Here is a 15,718-nt window from a genome sequence, read left to right as displayed (position 1 = left end):
TGATTTTATAGTTTTTTCTCACTCTTTAAATTATCGAAATTACTAGTTTAATTGTTTCTTAAAATACATCATTTAATTTATTTTCTATACCCTTTCAATTTTATTTAGCTCCATTCTTCTTTTTGTAAAATATTTCTATATTAAAAAAATATATTACATAATTTTTTAAATGTATTAATTTTTAATTAAATTAAATTTTTAGATTAATGTATGGTATAGATGATGATGAGTTATATTTTAAATATCAATATATTTTTTTTAAGTATGCAAATAAGGAAGGTGGCAGGGTAAACAAATTTAATATGTTCCACTTTTAAAAAAAATATATAAAAAGGCACAGTAAAAAAATAAATAATAGCATATAATGCATGCAAAAGCTTAAAAATAGCATTACGCCAGTATTTGTCAAAAACAAAGCTAAATTTATATATTATTCCTAAATAAAAGCCTAACATCAAATCGAGCCGTTTATAAATACTAAATGAATGTTTATTTTTTTACTTAAAAAATATATACCTTAATTGATTTTATTTATCTGCTGTGCCTAAAATAATTAAATAATATATTTTCTAATTTATTATTCGGATTTGAAATTATGTGGATTTGATTAAAATATAAAATATAACGATAATAAAAAAAAAAAATTTTAAAACATTTTAAATATGTGTTTTTAGTGGTGTTGCTTTAAACGGCTGGATTTTTAAAAAATGGATAACCCACCAAAAGATATTTGCATCCCTAAAGATTTTGCTCATAGAGGACAAAATGGTGAACATTTATTAACAAATTCTCGAGGTTGTTTGCATAATATTATTTTGGCAAAATTTTGATCAAAAAATATTCGAACCTTTTAGCAACACTAATACTCACGTGTAAAATTATTCGAACCTTTTAGCAACACTAATACTCACGTGTAAAATTATAAGCAGTCAACTTGTAAAAATTTAATAAGGGTTTTTTGTATAGTTGAATAGCAAATTTATAATAAGATTAAAAGCTAACCTAGTTTATTTTTCAAAATTAGTTAAAGAAAAATCAAATGAAATGATCAGAATTGAAATAGTGTTCTTCTTTAATCTAAAACGCGGCCGGTATTTAAAACCTTGCTAGGCTCTCTGCTTGCTTAGAAAACTAGCATAGTGCAAATAATTTTGTTTTGGCTACTTTTCGCCATTGTTTTTTTTAAAAAAAATCTGCTATTATAAATACTTAGATGTCAGGTTCATAACAGGAAAAATATTATACCATTCAGAATCTGGTAACGTGTTTTCGTTATTCAAGTGAGTCTCATCATTCACGTTTTAAAATCAACCATATGTGGACTCTTGACTTAGACTTTTACATATAGTTTAACCCATGCACGATCGTAAAGGAGGAAGATGAAAATAAAAGCAGGAAGTGGTGGAATCATTGAAATGAAAAAAATAAATGTTTAAATAACAACTTTTTTTATATTTTTCCAATTCTAATATTTGTTGAAGTAAAATTCGAAATAAAGAAAAAATGACTCTTAATGTTTACATAATTCCGTTGACAGTAGTTTATTATTTTTTTTTTGAATAATTAAATTATTTACCTAAGAAAGTTAGTAAAAATAAAGATTTATCTAGAAGATTTTCTCTATTTTATGTCTTGATATTTACATTGAAGATTTTAAAGTTATTTACCCAAGCTTGTTTTTACTAAAATAAAATCAAGATTCTACCTGAAATTAATAGAAAAAATCAGTTGAATTTTAATTTTCTTTTCATAATAATTTAAATTTGAGAAATTAAAAAAGAATATCGAGTTTATTGCAAGCTTAAACTTATAGACTAATAATAAATAATAAAACATGGTCAAGCATATCTTCATTACAATATTTCTAGGATTTGTCGAATTATCAAGTATATAAATGATATTTAATTTCCTTTCATATTTTCACGATCATTTTCTTTACTTTAAGAATAATACATTTAAATTTTTTTAGTCAATGTGTTAGTGTTGTTAAACCATGTCCATTTTGAGCTCTTAGCCCACCTATATTAAAATTGAAAAATATTTTTTTTTAAAGTTCTTCTTAAAATTTCCTAAAATAATTTACAGTATTTCTCGTCACTAGCTTTCCTGCTTTAAATAATATTTATTAATTTCTGGTCATATTTTAGAATTTTCAAATAAGATTTACTATAAAAAAAACATTATTTTATGTGTTTAATTTAGTTGCAATTTTTTATAAAAATTGTTTTCCAAATCATTTAAGATTATTTTTTTTATATATCATAATGCTACATAATTTAACAATATATTATTCTCATTTTAATTTATTTTTATATATATTTCTTACTTTACCAAAAAGTCTCCACTAAAAGTGGCTTAAAGGAAGAAACTTTTAATGACAGCATAAATCCTTGCGAAGATTTTTACGCTTTTTCTTGTTCCACGTGGCAAACAAAAAAGTACGTCATATCGTTGGAATCTGAAACTGAACAAATTACCCAAATTAGTAAGAACATGCTTCATGATTATTTAAGTAAGTTATCTTTTTCCATCATCCTATAATATTTAAGATTTAATTATAGTACCAACAATGAATATTATAGTGTTCTATATACATATTTTTAGCAAAAATAATAATTTTTTTTTTATACTATTCTTCCAAATCAACTAATAAAAATAATAAAATATATTTTGGAATAATTAATGCATTAATTAAATGTTTTAGTGTTATCTAGTGTTGTTAAAATGCTCGATTTTGAGCCGATTTTTAAAAACGGCTAACTCGATATTTTAGGCATAATGATCTTGCCTAAACTCGAGTTAAAAGATCTAAATCTTTATGCCATCTAAGACGAGCAAAATAAATTCTTTTTTTATTCAAAAAGCAAAAATTGGCTTAAAGATATCAAATAAAATGTATTCAAAAGTTCTTCCTCTCATTTGAGGAAAATCTTGCTTAAGCCTATAAAGTAATCATGCCTTAGATGAAATTTTAAAATTTTTTTAGATTAGAACCATATACATATTATCTAAGCTTAAAAAATTAATTATTACAAAAATCGAACTTTGAAAATCATCAATATAATAAATGATATTACATTAAATAAATTTTGCCTAATATAAATATTATGTGTCGAAACAAAATTACATGCACAGTGGCAAACGATACAACTCGGCTTAATTCCAGTTTTAAACAAAATGCTGCCAGATATCATCAGTCTTGCATGAAAAGATTTGTGTTACCGAACAAGGCCTTTACATCAAATTACAACTACTTTTACGAGAATATATTGGCAGGAGATTTATGGAAAAATGTTTCACAATATTTGAAGGCCAAGAAATATGACTCCATTAGACGAGATATTATCGATCACATTAATTTAAATGTCAAAGGTTGTCGAGCAAAATCTGGGAAAACGGTAGCAACTGCATTATGTTTCCCTTTCCAAAAACTTTTATCACAAATGGGCATATCATCTGCCTTGATATATATCGAAGTTATATCATTGGTGTCCAATGAAATCGTTATATCTATTAAACCTGGCACTCCTAGTATTAATTACGAGCAATATTCCGACCCAACTACTTTAGGATTATACGAAAAATACGTGAAGAACACATTGAGTCATTTCCTAAGATTAAAAGGCTATGAAATAAACATGGTTATCGAGTTCGAACGGAATATCAGTCGAGTAATGTAAACAACAACATAAACAAAATTTAAATATAATTTTTTTATTTAGTTTATAGAAATCAATGAAAGAATGGGTGACATTCATGCAAATGAAATTTTCGACGTAGCCGATTTAAATCAAAGATTTCCTTTTGTAATGCTTTTTAAAAAATTATTTTTAAAAGTTTCTTCTATCATATAACATTTATTATTAAACAAATTAATATAATTTTTATAATAATATATCCCTTTTCACCTAAAAACGACTATTGACTTATAATATATTAAACCTTTAGATGGATTGGTCAATGTATCTAGCCGACCTATTTGCATCCTACGGTCTTTCGTTTAATCCTCAAACCAGAGTTATTATAAGCGATATCGAGTATTTCGAAAGATTACAAAATTTGATATCCTCTAATCGTCACAATACCCATTTTTTCAAGTTAACGAAAATTTAAACTTAAAACATTTATATACATAAAATTGTTTTATAATTCTTATTTTACATAATAATCTCCTTGGGCATTTTAGAGCCGTCAACGATTATTTGATGTATTCTGTTCTCCGCGAGTGGATATTATTTTTGCCCCACAAATATCAAACCTTCTATAGCAAAGTTTCCCATTTTCTCGCATATTCGAAAAACAATAAACCTGTGAGAAAATATTGTTTTGATCAAACAGAGAAATTTTTTCCAAACGCGATCGAAAGCATGTATCTGGACAGAGTTTATAATCAGAAAAAGGTGTCCTTGGTAAATAGTATTAACATTATAAACTTATTTTTTGAAGATTTTTTTACCAAAATTTTGAGCAATGAACTTTTAAGAAGATCCCAAAATTGGAGAAGATTAAAAGTTTTTTAAAAATTTGTTATTTCATCATGAAATATTTTGTATGCATTAAAATCACCAAAGATTACTTATAAAAGATTTTCAACATTTAAAATTTTAGATAAAATTTGATCATTAAACATGTTTGAGCATTTGAAAGAAAGAAATCCTCTTTACAAAAATTTTCAGGGAAAATCTTTGAAGATTTTTTTTATTTTGAAGAGCATTTCTCCAAACTCGTTTATTTATAATGCTAATACATTTGAACAACGTTTTATTTTTTTAAAATTTATTGATTACATCCTATATTCTATTTAGAAAGTATTTTCTGATTGGTTCAAGTAATCTGATAGAAATATTTTATTTTTATCCTTTATTTTTATTCGTATAATAGTATCAGTTTACATTATTAACAACCTTAAATATTGTCATCTTTTAAAAAATTTTTATTTAATATTGAAAAAAATATATATGGGAACTTTGCAACAAGGAATATCAAAATCATTTTCACAATAAATTTCTCGCTTTAAATTATTTAGCGCTTGTTTTAATTTTAAACCAAATCCACTTGAAATAGAATGTACTTTAGATAATTCTTTGTTTCTTTCTTTCTTTCTTTCTTTCTTTCTTTCTTTCTTTCTTTCTTTCTTTCTTTCTTTCTTTCTTTCTTTCTTTCTTTCTTTCTTTCTTTCTTTCTTTCTTTCTTTCTTTCTTTCTTTCTTTCTTTCTAATATCTAAATAATTTTTTGAACCCTTTTTAAGTTTGGAGATCAGTTTTTACCGATTATTCCAGTAATAATTTATAAAAATAGGTAGCAAATAAATTTCAGGCAAAATGGGCCTAAATTTTTGGAGTAATTTCTAATTCACATATATATATTAAATTAACGCGCATTTACGGCGAGATATATAAGTTACAACCATATATAATCATTTATTCATATTTTCACATGTAAATTATAAAGGTCTCTATATTTGTTTATTTGTTTAAATTCTTTTAAAAGACACGCATTATATTCAAGGAGATGATAAAAACATTAGTATCTGAACTAAAAAGTATAGTATGGCTAGATACATTCTCCAGAAACGCTCTTATCAACAAAGTAACTTCTTTATGCATTTTCAAACATTCTAAACCTCATGCTAAAAAAAATTTTTATTGATCATAGGCTGGCTAAATCAATGGAAAGGGGGTGAAATGTTATTAGCATAATAATTTTTAAAAATAATTTAAAACCTTTTTAGGTTAATATTAATTGGCTTCTATTTAATCGCTCAGAAAACTGAAAATCCCAGAAAAAAACACCTAAAACGCTCTGAATAAATTCTTAATGTTCTGATAAAAAAGATGAATGCGCTGTTTCTTAATACAGATTTAAATAATACTGAAACGCTCAAAAAATGAATCGCCCAGATATACATATGAAATGCTAGTATACGCCTTTTATATATATGATTATTAAATGTTCCAAAAAAAAGTATATTTACCCTTACAATTCCCTTTAAACACAAATTACTGATTACTAAGGCTTATCAAAAATTAAATATTATATTTTATAAGCGATGACTTAGAAAGGTTCCCGTTCTAAATCGCTAAAACAAAAATCGCTAAAAATTGGGAACATGGCTTATATCTCCCAGAAAATTTTTAAAGTAAATTTGAAATTTATATTAATAGATACTAGGGGATTAAATACAAGTGTTTAGTCCCCTAGTATCTATTAATATTAATTTAAATTTACTTTAAAAATTTTCTAGGAGATATAAGCCCGGTTCCCAATTTTTAGCGATTTTTGTTTAGCGATTTAGAACCTATCCCCTTAGAAAGTTATTTGAATAATTTATTAATTGCATTCAAATTTTTTTTTATTAGCGTTCATTTGCTACATCTGTCAATTTTTTGGAAAATATTTTAACAATCTCCCCCCTTCCCCTTCCCCAAACCCTCCAGATTAAAACTTGAGTACCTAGATGGACGATAAATATATTAAAATAAATATAAAGAAAAATAAACATTTAAAATAAGCATAAAATTTGTAAACGATTTGGGTATTATTCGAAAAAAAATCAAAATTACAAAAATAGAATTATATTTCAATTTGTTAAACAGCTCGTTTTAAGCCGATTTTCAAAAAAGGCTAATTCAATATTTTATCCAGAAAAATATTACGCAGCCTGAAGATTTCTCTCGTAGATGGAACAAAGGTTTGGACATCCATTATTCATAATCTCAAGGCTTAGACAATATTTATCTAACTAAAATATCGGCTCAAATCGAGCCATTTAACAACACTATTTTAATTGTTAAAACACAATTTAAATTATTATAAAATTATATATTTTATAAATAATTAAAATAATTGAAATATATATATTTATATATATTATATCGTTAAAAATGAATTAAATTATAAGGTTAAAAAGATCAAGTTTACAACAGATCAACCCAATACAGTAGTTGAAGACTTTTCGGTTACATAAAAATATTATATGTTATATACATTATGAAAATAATTTACTCCCTTTCAATATGAGCTTAATTTAATGTAATATTTTTACTTTAAATTGATAACATATTATCTCCAAAATATTGACATGTTTTTTTTATAATCTAGGTTGCAATTGATCCTCTTGACTTCAATAAAAATATTTTTACTTTGACGCGATTACACTATGCAGAAATTCTTAATATGACAATAAATCAAAAGTACATAAGTATTTTATTTTAACCCTCTTAAAATATAGTAAAAAAATAGATTTAGTATTTTATATCTTTGAGATTAATAAAGTATATTTGGAAAATATAAAGATACATATATTCGAAAAATGATGCCAATATTTTCAACTATTTATACTTTTAAAATTGAGCAATAATAAATGTATCTTCTTTTTCGGCAGAAATTATCGAGACTATATGTTACATCACACCCGTCGATAAATGGCTCATTTGAAAACAATAATTTAGGTCCCATGCTATGTCTATTTTTATTTAAAAAAATACTAAATTCTAGCCCATACATATGCATTTGATAATATTAAACAGATAAAATAAATAATGTTTCCTTCATGAATTCCAAAATTGATAAATTTAGCATGATACTCTTTAAATCAATACCCTAGAAAGCACACAGCGATCGCCATATCCAATATATACCTAATTAATTTCTAAACTATAAATATTATTTTAATATGAGGCTATTTTTATTGACACCTTTCCCTATTTTTTTAAAATATAAAGCTAACTTTGTGTTTAGGTGATATGAAATGGATGAGATAAAAAAAAAAAATATTTTTTTATAAGGAATTTGAAAATCGCGAAATTTAACATTAAAACTTTGAAATATAGAAAGGTATTTACTTTAACAAAACATGGAAATGATGGGCTAGAACATTTCCATTTTGGCGAGGTCTATATACTTAGAATATAATTAAACTTAAATAATTAAATGGTTTTTAACTATATCGCTTTGCTGTAACAATAACAAATTTACCTTTGCCAGATAATAGAAAAATTATTCAAAAATTTTCTAACCCTAAAATTATATATAAAACTCTACATCCAAAGTTAGCGCTAATTTTCGGCCAATTATACAAATAACAAAATATTATATTTCTTTCTTTATTTCTTATTTCGCCCTGAATTTGTGCTAACTTGAATGACGGGTAAAATGTCGATGAAGAAAGGCATAAAAATTAATTAAATGCTTCTTCTTTTTTTTCTTATATAATAGATATTATAAAAGAGATCAAATGGCTTATGACCATAACGCAAACTACGATTACTACGAAAACCTAATTTGTAAATTAAAATATTATTGTTTTATAAATATATATTAGGCAACGTCATTTTTTTTATAGCGGTTTCCTACGCACGTCTTAAATTTCTAATTTCCATTTTTATGAGATTGAATAAAAAGATTGATATAAGTTAACTTATTGCAAAATGAGGTAACTAATAAGAAGGGGGAAAAGAAGATGTGAGAACTTTAAATTGATTATGGACAGGTTAACAATCTTAATAATACCTTTTAATTCCATTACTTGTTAGAAAGGCATGAGACTCAAAAGCTTTAAATAAAAAGAGATATTCATTTTCTATTATAATATATAACAAATTCACTTTGAATAATAACTTGATAGTAAAAAATATAAAATATGATTCAGAATATGTAAACTTTGGATTTGGAGGGTTATTTTTATTTCAAGTAGTGTTATTCAAATTGAATTACTTAAAATTGTTTTTCATATTCGGAAACAAATAGTCACGGATTATGGCTTAAGCTTTACAGGTCAATTGTTTAAAAATTTTTATGAAGACCATGACATACATCACTTTCTGACTTGAGCACACCATCAGCATCCAATCAAAACTTCCAAAAGTTTATGGAACAAAATAATATAAATTTAGATATTGCTCTTAATCTATATTTAATTAAAGAAACACACTTAAATAGTATGACATGCATTCTTTCAATAAAATTAATGTTCAATCAAAACATGAGAACTAAATGGGATTTGTTAAATCATAAAATATATAACGAAAAGATCATGCTCACACCTTTACCGAAAAACAATATCGGAGACAAAATTTGGTATGAGATATTTGGATTAACCAAATGAGATGAAGGTGTCATAATAAATAAAGAAAGCAATTTGTTATATCAAATAGAAGTGGGGTACTGAGGGGACATCTTGATCAACTTTTAAAAAAACATATATGATACTGATTCATTACAGCTGAACAAAACTCATTGCCCACTATCACATTTTTACAAGGAGGAAAATGTTGGAAAATATATAAACGACACAAAATAAAAATCTATTGATTACGCATCGAGGGCCAGTTAGAACGACAAAAATACCAGTTATATACCTCTTAAAAATTAAAGAAAATATTAGTTTAATTTTTAAAAGGAAAATATTCCAGAGTATAAAGGCTTATAATTATAAAATATTTATTAGGTATTTTAAAAAAAATTCACAATAATTAACATTAATGCGCAAAATATATATATGGCATAATTTATTAATAATATACTTTATTATAAAAAACATTTTTTTGATAAATATTTAAATTAAATAATGAGATGATTTATATAAACAGAATATTTAAGGATCAAAAAATATAACGATATCCTTTTAAAATTTAAGAACATTCGATGATTGCAATTTGTACAACGCTATTATAAAAAAAAATTATGAGAGAAGATTGATATTCAAAATATGAATTACTAAAAATCGTTTTATTTTTTAAACTTTTTGTATTTACTTTTGTTTTGTAAGTAATTTTTTTTTATCGTAATCTTATTCATTTTAACTCATTATTATTTTTGTTATAAAGAAAGATTTTGGTGTGGTTTGGAGAATAATGTATTTTACACATTCTATAATTGTCACAGATTTTAATTTATATAACTATAAGAATTTAAATCATGTTTCAAAATATATGTATCACTTCATAGTGAATAATACATGACTTGGCTGTTTATATACATCTCTTTTTTGTCAACAATTTAAATATGTTTAAATAAATCAATAAGTAAATAATCATTCTATGTTACGCAATAATAAAAGTAACGATATAAACTGAATTTAAATAAGCAAAAACTAAATATAATATAAATCGTGTCAATGATATTTTCGTTATTGCCGTAAGACATTAAAACTAAAAATAAATATATATAATAATTTTATATAAATACCATTTCTTGATTTTATGTTGTAAAATTATTTATCTTTGTTTTATATAGAAACATTTGTGCTGTATATTATTTTCCTTAAGAAGGATCATTTTATATCTCGAACAGAAATAATTTGTATTTAATTATACTATTTTATATCTTAATTTAATTTATAAGTCAAAATATTTTTTTTTTTAAATTATATTACGGGTATAATTATTTAATGATAAAATTTTTAAATAATTTTTTTTTATATATAAATTTTATATTATTAACATGACTAAATTCTAATATTCTTTCTAAACAGATATTGGTTATCAGGTCATTGATTCAACGATAAAATCAGAAAATACCATGTAAACCATAAAATTTATGATTATCTTATTATAATTTTTTGATAAGGCCATTCATTTATGGGGCATTAGGACATGTATTAACTCATGAATTGTTTCACGGTTTAGATGCAGTTGGTAATAATAGATTTAACTCAATTTTAAATTCGAGTCAAATAGGAATAGAGCATGATGAAAATGGTGTTGAAAGAGAATGGTTAACTCCTAAAATTATGCAACTTATTAGAGAGAAAATGGAATGCATCATACACAAATATGACTCTTACATACTAGATGGAAAATTAAGGGTATAAATACTATTATTATTGTCATTATATTTTTAAATTTATCCGCAAAAAGATGAAAGGATATGTTCAACTTTCAGAAAATATAGCTGATATTAGCTCAGTAAAATTAGCGTATCAAGTAATATACTTTTTGATGTTATTTTAAATATAAATCTCACTAAACTCAAAACCCTGTTTAAATTTTTATTTCAAATACAAGAAAGATTTTGAAAAATTGTCAATAAACCTCATAAAATCTGTCTTAAAATTTGGCTATATATAATACATTTTATTTTTCAATTTATATATAGAGAGAATAATGTCTTAATTAAATTTTTTTTAGGCTCTGCGTGCTAGTCTAAAATATAAAAAAGACACTACCTATAATTTCGGATCTAAAAATATAACCTCAGATCAAGTCTTCTTTATGGCTTATGCACAAGTAAAATATTTTTATATGGATCTACTATTGTTGCTCGATTTTAGCCGGCTAACTCACTATTTTATCTAGAAAAAATATTATGCAAGCCTGAGGATTTTGGTTAAAGATGTCACAAAGGTTTGAACATCTATTGGCATAATCTTGAGGCTTAGGCAATATTTTTCTAGCTATATTGAGTTAGCCATTTTTAAAAATCGGCTCAAATCGAACCATTTAGAAACTCTGTATGGATCGGACTAAAAAAAATGATTTTTTTTTGAATGTCAAGTAAGAAAATTCAAAACATAAACGAAAACAGAAGCCAAAACAAAATCCATTTTAAATTAAAGGATTTTATTTTTTTTTTAAATTTGATATTGATTGGAGATATATTATTTCAACATGAATTAGAACCTCCACACTGTGAATTTCAGCCAATTCTATCTAGAAAATTTGAAGAATTCTAGATTTTGAATCAATTTCTTTTTAAATTAAAAAATATATTATTATTTTTTCTGTTTTGTTTTTGTGTTATTTGTTACTTAATCTCATTTTATATATTCCATCCTAAATAAGAAAATTACACATTTTCCCCTTGATGAATTACGGTTAGAAATAACAATTATTTTATTTTATTGTTAATTTAATTGATTTTGTAAAATTGATTTTATTGATTTAGGATGCTTAATTTGACTTTATTGAAAAGAAGGGAAGGTCTTTCCCTGAGAATTGTTATCGTCTCTCTAATAGTCGGTATTGGGCGGAATTAGCCTGTAAAATGTGTATTAGTCTGTGTATAATATTGACTTATTATCTCTTTTTACTAAGATGTGCAACCTTTTTTTTATTTCAATCTTTACGCGATATCTATATATAAAAATATATTTAATTTTCAGCCTCAAGTAAAACATTTTGTAAAAAAAGTAATGTAAATTGATTCGGTAAATACAAGTAATGATAAAAAAGAAAAAGTAATATATTAATATAATACGTAAATTGATTAAGTAAGCACTATTTGTTACTAATCTGTAACAAACCTTTTTTTAAAAAAGCTATAAATTAAGGAATGAATGATAACTTGGGGAAATTAAAAGTGTAATAAAAGATTTTTGGAATACTTTTTTTTTAAAAAAATAATTATAAAAATCATTAATATTTTAGGAATTCTGTGAACAAAGATCACCTGACCTTCAATTAGATGAATCTGATCATTCTCCGGGCGAAATTAGGTAATCGCATACCAAATTTAACATATTACTCTTGAAATAGTTGGTGCATTATTAATTATCAATATCGAAAGGCCCAACTCATTTGGGATTCAAATGAGTGAAATTCGAATAAGAATAATTAAAAAGTCTACACTTTAGTGTTGTTAAAAACCCGATTTGGGATCGATTTTTAAAAATGGCCAAATTAAGATTTTAGCCAAAATAGTATTATATAAGCCTCGAGATTTAACAAATAGAGCGCCAAATCTTTCTGACATCTATGAGCAGAATCACCAGACTTGTATGATATTAATATGGCTAAAATCTTAATCGGGCCGTTTTAAAAAATTGATCCAATGCTTTTTAACAATACAATACTCTTTAATGATAATTTCTGAAATAATATACATTATATAATAAAATAAATATATATAACCAAGCCTGTGTTCAAAATTTGATTTTAAAATATTTGCAAATATCGAAAACTTTATTGAAAACATATAAGAAAATATTTGATAAAATATATTTCTAGAAAATTTCAAAAATTTAACGTTCGATTTCACTAAAATTTTAAAATTTCTGAGAGTTTTGAAAGAATTCACAGATTTTTGGAAGTAACCCTAAAATAATCTCATTAAGATTTTTCATTTATTTTTTTGATTGGCAAATTCAGTTAGAAATCTGATAAATATTATTTGCACCTTATATAACATGCATGAGATAATGGATATATTTCTCAATATCAAATTTCATTACTGTGTCCTAAATGTTTTGAAAAAAAACCTAAAATTTATAAATTTACGCAAATTAAGAAACATGTCCGAAATAATTCATTATTTATTTTTACAAAGAAATAATAAAGAACAAAAACATAATCAAAAAAAACGAAGAATAACATGCTTTAATATAATTTACTAGTTTTTTCAAAAAAAAATAATAGAAATTAATGAATTTGAATTTTTGTAAATGACCAAAAAATATTTAGAACACTATTTTATTTTTTTACATTAAAAATGGCTTATATTATTTTTTTCTTCCAAATTTATAATTTATTTATTTTTATTTTTTAGATTTAGGACACAGCCTTATATAAATTTAATAAACATTCAATTTTTATATAGGGTAAATGCCGTTTTATCAGAATTCGAGCCTTTTTTGAAGAGCTGGAATTGCAGTGAAAAATGTCAAACTCAATATTCGCCGCATAAATGTTCCTTGTGGTAGAAAGAGATCAAGTGCTACTAACCATCCTATAATCAAAATAGATATCATTTTTGCCATATTATAGTTATGGTTTAGGATCGGGTTTAAAAATTAATATTGGTTCAGATCAGGTGTTTGGGGTTTTAAACATTTTGTTTCTTGAAGATTTGGATTCAATTTTTTTTTGGAATTTTAATCATTTATTATACTACTATAAACGTTACTTCAAAAAAAGAAACGCGTTACTTCGTTATCTTTATTTTGTAATAAAGGGAAGGCGTGACTATTCAAAACGTAACGCGTTCGTTACTTCAAAAATTTTGTATTATACACAAAGATTTCCTATTTATAATATAAAATAAAAGTATACAAAAATAATAAATTATAAGATGAGATATTTTTATAATAATTTTTTTCTTCTTATATTTAATACAATAAATTAAATTTTACTTAAATAATATATTATAAGATAAGATATTTTATTGATTTTCAAAATTTTGTTCAGATAATCATAACAACTGACGCAGAGATCTATTATATTTAATAAATAGAAATTTTTATTTAGGAAATTTATAAAAAATTACAGAATAATCTAGGGATCCAAGCCGAAACAAATACCGGTTCGGTTCAGGTTCAGGTTCGGATAAAAATAACGGTCAAGGTTCAGGTTAGGTTCGTAAAAAATAAATATATCGGTTCGGTTCGAACCTTTGGTTTGAATATTTTTGTATTTAAATCTACATTTTAATTATGTATAGGGAGGTATATTTTTTTTATTTCATCATTAAAATAAAAAACATACATAAAACCTTCCTTTTTATTAATTGCAGATTATAAAATAATATTTAAATTATAAATCATACAAATCAATTAATTTTACTATGAACAATATTTAACTTTATTTACTTAAAATTTTTTATTAGGCCGCACAATTAATATATTTTCAAGATTCGTTCTCACTCAAATTACATCTATAAAGAGATAATATAAATTTAATGGTTGAAAAACCTTTCCACACTAACTTGGGTAGCTGGCACTGCCAGTATGATATCAAACAATTTACATAATTCTGGGCATCGATTACTCTGATTTCTCTAATAGTTTAAAATATTCATAGTTTTATTTAACTTAGGTTTTTTAGAAAAATTACCTATAATATTTATTTCTTTGATTATATATTACCAAATACTTAAGGCTTATATTCTGCAACATTAGATTAGATATTTTGAGAATTAATTTTAATTTTACCCACGGCTTCTAATAAGGATCAAGAATTTTTTTAAAACTATCATCGATTAATTTGAATGGTCTGCTATTAAAAGTGACCAACTCAGTACAATCATCGATTATTTTTTTTTATTTAGTTTTACTGATATTGTTTGTTTTTTTAATGCTTCTTCTATCATCTGTTGGCTTGATGACATCTTAAACTTTTCTATTTTACTAGGCTTTTATTGTGATATTTTGTTAATTTTATCAAATTCTAGAGGGTGATTTTTTTTTTGTAAAGCTCAAAATTTATGATTCATATTTATTTAACAATCAGTGATATTACATTTTGATGTGTCATTTATGATACTATATATAAATAATTTATATATTGGATTTAATTTTCTCTAGGCATTATAATTTATAAGCTTAAAATATTTAAAAAATGCTGTAAAATGGCAATATACTATACTTTATAAAAATTATGACTGACACTTATCAATCAAATGTGATTGCTAATAATCTTTCATACAATTCGAATATAATTAAAATTTTAACAATATAGTAATAATTTGCATATTATTTTATAGGCATAAAATCATAAGGCTCGTACCAGTTAAGAGGCATTTTAGCGGTTCGGTTAAGATTCGGCTAGAAATTATTTTAGTGGTTTAGGTTCGGTTTAGGTTCGATAAAAAATACAGGTTTTTAGCGGTTTAATGGTTCAGGTTTGGTTTGGATCCCTGGAATAATACTTATTTTTAAAAAAGCGATCATCTTCAAAGGAATCTTCATTCAGATCCTCATCAAATTTTTTTATCTTTATCAAAATATGGTATGTGAGAAATAAAAGTCTACGTTTTTTGTGTCAAAATATTTTTTTTCAATCG

At 24.3% G+C, this 15,718-nt stretch overlaps 1 protein-coding gene and 1 long non-coding RNA gene across 2 annotated transcripts; both read left to right on the top strand.

Moving 5' to 3' along the window:
* The first annotated feature begins 707 nt into the window (after positions 1–707).
* Positions 708–6,968, top strand: LOC135928803 (uncharacterized). The gene is made up of 7 exons (XM_065465267.1): positions 708–795; positions 2,339–2,512; positions 3,136–3,671; positions 3,723–3,806; positions 3,949–4,097; positions 4,187–4,409; positions 6,903–6,968. The coding sequence occupies exons 1-7, from the start codon at positions 708–710 to the stop codon at positions 6,966–6,968; spliced, it is 1,320 nt and encodes a 439-aa protein (XP_065321339.1).
* A 4,170-nt stretch (positions 6,969–11,138) lies between these two features.
* On the top strand, positions 11,139–13,617 carry LOC135927734 (uncharacterized). Its single transcript, XR_010572165.1, has 3 exons — positions 11,139–11,229; positions 12,370–12,437; positions 13,538–13,617. It is a non-coding gene; the product is annotated as an uncharacterized LOC135927734 (long non-coding RNA).
* The last annotated feature ends 2,101 nt before the right edge of the window (positions 13,618–15,718 follow it).

This window comes from Gordionus sp. m RMFG-2023, chromosome 4, assembly GCF_954871325.1.
Source record: "Gordionus sp. m RMFG-2023 chromosome 4, tfGorSpeb1-WG-v2, whole genome shotgun sequence".
In the NCBI taxonomy this organism is placed as follows: domain Eukaryota; kingdom Metazoa; phylum Nematomorpha; class Gordioida; order Chordodea; family Parachordodidae; genus Gordionus; species Gordionus sp. m RMFG-2023.
Note: the sequence above shows the minus strand (reverse complement) of the source record. Positions and strands in the feature narration are given on the sequence as shown.

What these genes read in the sequence shown, in the direction of transcription:
- LOC135928803 (XM_065465267.1), top strand. Translation starts at nt 708, where the DNA reads ATGGATAACCCACCAAAAGATATTTGCATCCCTAAAGATTTTGCTCAT. An exon ending in TTTATTAACAAATTCTCGAG is followed by an intron (nt 796 to 2,338) that starts GTTGTTTGCATA and finishes TTTACCAAAAAG; the next exon opens with TCTCCACTAAAAGTGGCTTA. An exon ending in ATCAGAAAAAGGTGTCCTTG is followed by an intron (nt 4,410 to 6,902) that starts GTAAATAGTATT and finishes TTAAATTATAAG; the next exon opens with GTTAAAAAGATCAAGTTTAC.